This window comes from Rattus norvegicus, chromosome 2, assembly GCF_036323735.1.
Source record: "Rattus norvegicus strain BN/NHsdMcwi chromosome 2, GRCr8, whole genome shotgun sequence".
Taxonomy (NCBI): domain Eukaryota; kingdom Metazoa; phylum Chordata; class Mammalia; order Rodentia; family Muridae; genus Rattus; species Rattus norvegicus.
Window position 1 is genome coordinate 198,709,513 of NC_086020.1, and position 6,449 is coordinate 198,715,961.

General features: G+C 51.0%; 1 protein-coding gene across 5 annotated transcripts; it reads left to right on the forward strand.

The window, feature by feature from the left end:
• The first annotated feature begins 914 nt into the window (after positions 1 to 914).
• Positions 915 to 5,489, forward strand: Psrc1 (proline and serine rich coiled-coil 1). Of its 5 annotated transcripts, none has more exons than XM_006233179.4 (8): positions 919 to 1,153; positions 1,408 to 1,457; positions 1,546 to 1,603; positions 2,183 to 2,621; positions 3,566 to 3,680; positions 3,773 to 4,009; positions 4,555 to 4,672; positions 4,867 to 5,489. In XM_006233179.4, the coding sequence occupies exons 2-8, from the start codon at positions 1,439 to 1,441 to the stop codon at positions 4,868 to 4,870; spliced, it is 990 nt and encodes a 329-aa protein (XP_006233241.1). In that variant the 5' UTR covers positions 919 to 1,153; positions 1,408 to 1,438; the 3' UTR covers positions 4,871 to 5,489. The 5 variants fall into 5 exon arrangements, with proteins under 5 accessions (XP_063138662.1, XP_006233241.1, XP_006233238.1 ...); XM_006233176.5 differs by having other exon boundaries at positions 921 to 1,111; NM_001044302.1 differs by having other exon boundaries at positions 1,037 to 1,080; positions 4,867 to 5,480.
• The last annotated feature ends 960 nt before the right edge of the window (positions 5,490 to 6,449 follow it).

A 6,449-nucleotide genomic window follows, 5' to 3' on the forward strand; every position in this document is an offset into this window, starting at 1 on the left:
GAAGACATTTGGAGCTGTCTCGAGGATGATCCACAGGATAGTGGCACAGGCCTTTAATCCCAGCACTTGGGAGGTAGACGCAGGATTTCAACATCATCCTTGGCTATATGGTGAATTCACGGCCCGTGTGAGCTACATATAAAGGGGAACGAAAGAGATGGTATATGTGTGCATGCGTGTGTATCAATGAATGGAAAAGAGTGGTCAGTCAGGTCATAGCCAGTTAACAACACTCACAACAGTAAAGGTTTCTTTCCACTTGAAGCAGGGCTAGGGTGGAAGGTGACTGTGCCCCAAGGATCTGCTGAACTTTTCATGGGCCCACCATTAAAGTTCACGGTCTCCAGCATTCTGAAGAAGGAACATAATCCTCACACGAACAAGATCCCTAGCGATAGGCAATCCATTTTGCACTTAGAGAGCATTGCCCTGAAATCTTTTATTATTTTTACTACCTACTGTGTGCCTGGAAGCATGATTTCTTTGTCAGACCCTTAAATAGCTGTTCACAGTCATCGTTTTGGGGTCGTGGTTGAAGCAGAAAGAAAAAATATCAGATTATCTCAGAGAAGTGATCTTGTGCTAAATGAAGAATTCTTGTGCTTCAGGTGCTGGAGAAATGGTCTATTTGGTGGCCTCTGCAAGTAAGCCAGAAACCCAGCAGCGAGCCCCAAACCCTGAGCCTGGAATCCAGGAGATGGGGTGGGAGAAGAGGCGGGGCTCCAAGCCCATGTTGGTTGGGCAGTTCTCTCCTTGTTCGGCTCGCGGCTAAAAGGAGGCGCTCCCGAACGCGCCACCGCGCACTCGCGGCTCCTCCCGCCACCCCCACCGTACCCCCCCCACCTCCCCCAGGAGTCTTTTTTGGGAAGTGCGCTTCGATCCAAGGGACAAATTTCTCCGACTGACGTCCCGACAGCTCCCGCCTCAGCCCCGCCCCCGTAGACCCGCCAATCGCTGTGCGTTGGTGGCGGGAGTGGGCGGGGCCTAAGAAATTCGAACGAAGCTCCACCCCTCGGGAGCCTATTCCCGGGAACTAGGAGATTGTAGAAGAAAAGCTTCCTGCGTAAACCTTGAGGCGAGGTGGGAAGTGGAAACGGAGTGTGCGCTGGAGGTGTGGCGGGGATGTGGTGCGGCGGAGTGGAAGATGGCCGGGGTAGGGGGAGGAAAATTCCGGATAATAATAAGGATGGAGGTGGAGACTGCCAGACTGAGGAGAGGCCAGGGCGCAAATTGGCGGATTGCAGGTGTTGGGGCACGAGCTTTCTGCCTCTTTCCCTATTATAACCGACTAGTTTCAGGGGCACGTGCTGTTCCAGTGATCTTGCTTTCCCACCACCATGGCTCTTCACCCCAGCTAATGCACCCCGAGTCTAGATGGGGCGCTAAGATAGGCATGTTGTCTTTCAGGTCTAAGCTGACTCGCTTATGCTGGCTGGGCATGGAGGATTTGAAAGAGGGTAAGGAAGCCATGGAGGGAGGAACGAGGCCCTCAGAATCTGTCTGTCAAGAACTGAGAGCTGGCATTTATTTTTCTTATCCCTTCAGATATCAAGTTCATCGTGGATGAGACCTTGGACTTTGGAGGGCTGTCCCCATCTGACAGGTACCAGTCAATTTATCCATTTATTATCTCCCTCCAACAATACATCTTTATCTGTAACCTTTACTGCTAACTTACTGACCTCAAGAACCGTGGTTGGTGATTTAGCAGAGTATAGTATGCTCTGGTGCCCGCAGTCTGGGAGAATTGGGCCTCTAGGATACATCTCTGCATGCTGGTGAGGAGAAGGGAGAGGATGGAGGGAAATTTAGGGGTAAATGTAAACGAAGAGTAAATGTGCTTGGGCATGTTGAGACATGCCCTGCAGACCACCTCCCACCTCCGCACCCCAGGATAGAAGAGGGTACAGAGAGGGAGGGAGGGAGAGGGAATGCAGAGAGTTGAATTTGAGATCATTCTGGTCTACAGAGTTGAGACCTTGTCTCAGAAAGTGGGGAGTAGAAATGAAAAGAAAACAGGAGACGCTAAAGACTTGCAGGGCCTCCCAGAACCAAGTTTTCCTCAGCTAAGTGCAGTTCTAATGGCCAAAACGGAGTCAGGGTTTGGGACTGTCCCCGAGTCATCTACAGGAATGCCTTCTGCTCTCTGTTGTCCAGCATGGTGCCATATTTGTTTTTTCAGTCACGAGGAAGAAGACATCACAGTATTAGTGAGTCCAGAGAAACCACTCCGACGCGGCCTCTCCCATCGGAGTAACCCAAACGCAGTAGCTCCCGCCCTCCAGGGTGTGAGGTTCAGCTTAGGCCCGCTCAGCCCAGAGAAGCTGGAGGAGATCCTTGATGAAGCCAACCGCCTGGCAGCTCAGCTAGAGGAGTGTGCCCTGAAAGACAGCGAGAATGCTGCCGCAGGCCCTGGGAGGCCCAGCCCCAGAGGGAAACCCAGCCCTCGGCGGGAGACATTTGTCCTAAAGGACAGCCCTGTCCGAGATCTGCTGCCCACTGTGAGTTCTTGGAGTGCCCCACCTCCAAGCAACTTAACTGGGCTCCGGAGCAGTGATAAAAAGGGGTCAGCCAGAGCTGGTCGGGTGACAGCTGGGAAGAAGCCCTCCAGTATAAAGAAGGTGAGTGCGGAGGGTGGAATTGCGTGCGTGCACCTACACCAAGTGCAGGAGACACTGAAGGCACAGCGTGGTTCTCTTCCTGGGCAGAGGGAGACAGTTATTCTACCCCTGAGATTCTTAGGATTAAGTAAACAGGGCTGGAGACACAGCCAGACGTAGCCTAGCCCAAACAAAGCCCTGGGTTGGATTCCCCAGCATCACATGACTAATGTAAAAGAACAAGTACATACTGTGATCCAAGACTCTGGAGATAGAGCCAGGAAGATCAGGGATTCAAGGTCATCCACAGGGACCTATATGCCGAACTTGAGACCAACGTGGGCCACTTGACTCCCTCATTTCAAAAAATAGTAAGGCTGGTAAGATGGCCTGATAACACCACTTTCCATCAGGGCTGATGAGCCCTCTCTGTAACCTACATGTGAGGACTCCCTACATAATGGGCACACTCCCACACAGCGTCTTCTGACTTCCACATGCATGTGCCATATATGTGTATGTCACGCACAGTAAATAAATGAATATAAAATGACTTTAAAAAAAGAAAGTAACTGGGTGGTGGTGGTGGTGGTGGTGGCGGCGGCGGCGGCACGCCTTTAATCCCTATACTCTAGAGGCAGGGGCAGGTGAATTTGTGAGTTTGAGGACAGCCTGGTCTACAGAGTGAGTTCCAGGACAGCCAGGGCTACACAGAGAAACTATGCTTAGAAAGAAAGAAAGAAAGAAAGAAAGAGAGAGAGAGAGAGAGAGAGAGAGAGAGAGAGAGAGATAGGAAGGAAGAAAGAGAAGGGAAGAAAGAAAGCGCCTAGCACAGATCTTGCTGGTGTCTTCCTCACAGGTTCCAGACAACGCCCTACCGCCTATCTCCTTTCCTTAATGCCTTAAGGCAGCATACACATCCTGTCACCATTCTAATCCTTTTTTTGTTCCTTGTTCTGTTTCAGGAATCACCCACTTGCAATCTGTTCTCTGCATCCAAAAACCCAGGGCGTTCTCCTCTTGCACAACCAACTCTTCCTCCTCGGCGGAAAACTGGGTCCGGCGCACGGACAGTAGCAAGTGAGACCTGGGCAGCACAGATGTGGGTGAAGCTGATAAGGGGGCGAGAGGAGCTGGGACCCACCCTGACATGTGTATACTCCTGTCTACAGGCCCACCAATCCCTGTCAGGCCAGCTCCACAGTCCTCAGCTAGCAACTCCCAGTGCTCTTCCTGGCTGCAGGGAGCAGCTGCCAAGTCTTCAAGTCGACTACCATTTCCCTCAGCCATCCCCAAGCCTGCCATCCGAATGCCACTCACTGGACGGAGTATACCGGCTGGCAAAGGTGCCCTAGCTCCTGATCCTCTCCCAACTCAGAAAGGGCATCCAAGCACCGTAGGGCACAGAGGTAAGATAGCGTGGACGGGCTAATGGTCAGGTTAAGCACAGCAGCACATTTCTGCAGTCTCAGCACTCGGAGCGTAGGCGCCAGAGAATAAGAAGTTCAAGGTCAGCCTTAGCTATAGCAAACCATGTCTCAAGAGAGAAAGAAAAAAAAAATTAGAGGTAGGCATGATGGTCCATGCCTGTAGTCCCAGCACTTGGGAGGCAGAGGCAGATTTGTAAGTTCAGGACCAGTCTGGTATACAGAGTGAGTTCCAGGACAGCCATAGCTATTATAGGGAGATCCTGTCTCAAAAATCAAGGAAACAAAATGAAACAGAGGACCTTAGATAGAAGAATGTCTGCTGTGACCCAGCTTGACCTTACCCCCCTACAGCTTAACTGCTGTGACACTACTTCAGCTAGGAAAACTGAAGGAGGGAGCACCTTGCTTTCCACGTAGCTCCCAGTTTTATCTTGGTTAGGAAGTGCATAACTTCATCCAGTCTTTCCTTCTGATGAGGTCAGCTGAGCTTGGCTCTGACTCATCTCTTGTTAATCCCCCTCAAGCTCCTGTTTCCCAGCGAACAAATCTTCCAACCATTGGTGCTGCTCGAGGCAGGACCTCCAGTGCCGCTCGAGGCAGGGTGCAGCCCCTCAGGAAAGCTGCAGTCCCTGGACCCACGAGGTAAGACTGGTTCCTCTGTTCTCATCGCCCCAGCTTCCAAGCTGCTATGCAGCATCCTTGGATTTTGTGTGGAGTGGGGAAGAGAGGGGAGAGGGCACTGCTCTCCCCCATCCTGAGGGGTGTGACCTTGGCTGGGTACCAGATAGGCTCAAGAGGAAGAAGGTGTCCTAAAGCAGACCCCTCTCTGTCTTCAGGTAAGAAGATCAGGGCAGCAAACAAAGACTGAAAAGCAAGCCACTACATCTTAGCCATCAAAGGCTGGACTCTCCTGCCAGCGGTCCCTAACTCCAGTGATTCGTGCCCAGAGATGGGAGGAAGAGGTGCCTCCAAGGCTGATCTCTGAAGTAGAGACCATGGAGGTGGGGTGGGTGGAACTTGAGAAGACTCAAATCCCCCACACACACCCCTGACCCTGCCTGAAGGAAGAAGGGAGAGGCAGAGGTCACACACATACCCACCCCCCACCCCCGTGAAGAAATTCACAAACAAAATGATGAATGCAGGCAGAGTGACCTATCTGCCTCCTTCCATCTTGTGGTCAGGCCTAGAGAGCTTGACCTTCTGCCCAGACCACTGGCTGTTTCCATAGAAGTGGCCTTAGGAACCGGCCAGTCTTCCTGGGCTCTAGGACAGGTCTTCCTGACTGGCTTCCTTCACTGGATTCTGGCTTGTTTGGAAAGGCCAGAGGGCAGCTGGTGTGCAGAACTTGTTTCCTATGAATTCTGTGACCTCTCACAGGCCAATCAGTTATAAGCTCACATCTTCATATTTTTTCTTAAATAAAATGAATTAAAAATGTTTTTCTTTATACCTAAAAGTAGATTTTAACATTTTTTAAAGTAAACATCTGTGTAATTCTAGTGAGACCTCCCCCAGACATAGACCCTAGGGCTTTCAACCTCCAGCTCATCCAGCTGTGACTAGTCCCTTGTTGCCATTTGATCCGGTTCAAGCCTCCTTTCTGCAGTTTAATGTCTACAGATAGTCCAGCTCAAAGTTGACTGTAGCTTCATCTACAGCGCCTGAGGCTGTTAGGCTGGGAACTAAGTCTACTGTTACTCCTATCTTAAACTTCACTATTATTTCTAACAAGACAGTGGAACCCCTTGGGGGATAAGGAGGCCCTTTGTTGGTGTTCAGTTTCTGAGGTTGCTTCAGCCGGACTCAGAAGGCCTAGTAGTATCTGCCTCACACCATTAGAGTTGTCTGTGCTCCCTTCTCTGCTCCCCTACTGGATTTGAGGACTGGCATCAGAATTGAGAAATGTTCCCTGTGCCCTTGTCCAGGGTGGAGCACTGAACTCATATAGAATGAGCACATGGTGGTTGGTATTTACTGAAAACAGGACACGGTTCTAACAAGTCCAGCTTAGGACCTCCTCCTGGTTTGTAACCTTTGACACTTGCAGGCAGAGCTAAATCAGCCCTTTATGAGGAAGAAACTCTCCTAAAGGTAACTAAGCAGAGGAGGAGGAGTAGCCGGTGGCTGGCAACTGTGTCCACCCATGCCTGTGCCCATAAGTGCTCCTAGGCCTTCGGTCTTCCCCGTCCCCACCATCAGGGGCCCTCCGTAGCATACCCTCTTCTATGGCTGACCATAAGATTCATTTAATACACTCTTAAGTGCATAGAGACTAGACAGACACACAGCAGTGCGCCTCTGCGTTCCCCTTTCCCTGAATCTGGAACACCAGTTTCTACAGCCACTGAAATTCTCAGAGCTGACCTGTGGGAGGGAGAGAATACACAGATGCCATGGGTTGTGTTTTGAACAAATG

Bases quoted from the DNA above. Each gene is read 5' to 3' on its own strand.
- Psrc1 (XM_006233177.4), top strand. From the start codon at position 1,123: ATGTGGTGCGGCGGAGTGGAAGATGGCCGGGGTAGGGGGAGGAAAATT. The intron at 1,458-1,545 runs GTAAGGAAGCCA...TTATCCCTTCAG, and splicing joins CATGGAGGATTTGAAAGAGG to ATATCAAGTTCATCGTGGAT. The intron at 1,604-2,182 runs GTACCAGTCAAT...TTGTTTTTTCAG, and splicing joins GGGCTGTCCCCATCTGACAG to TCACGAGGAAGAAGACATCA.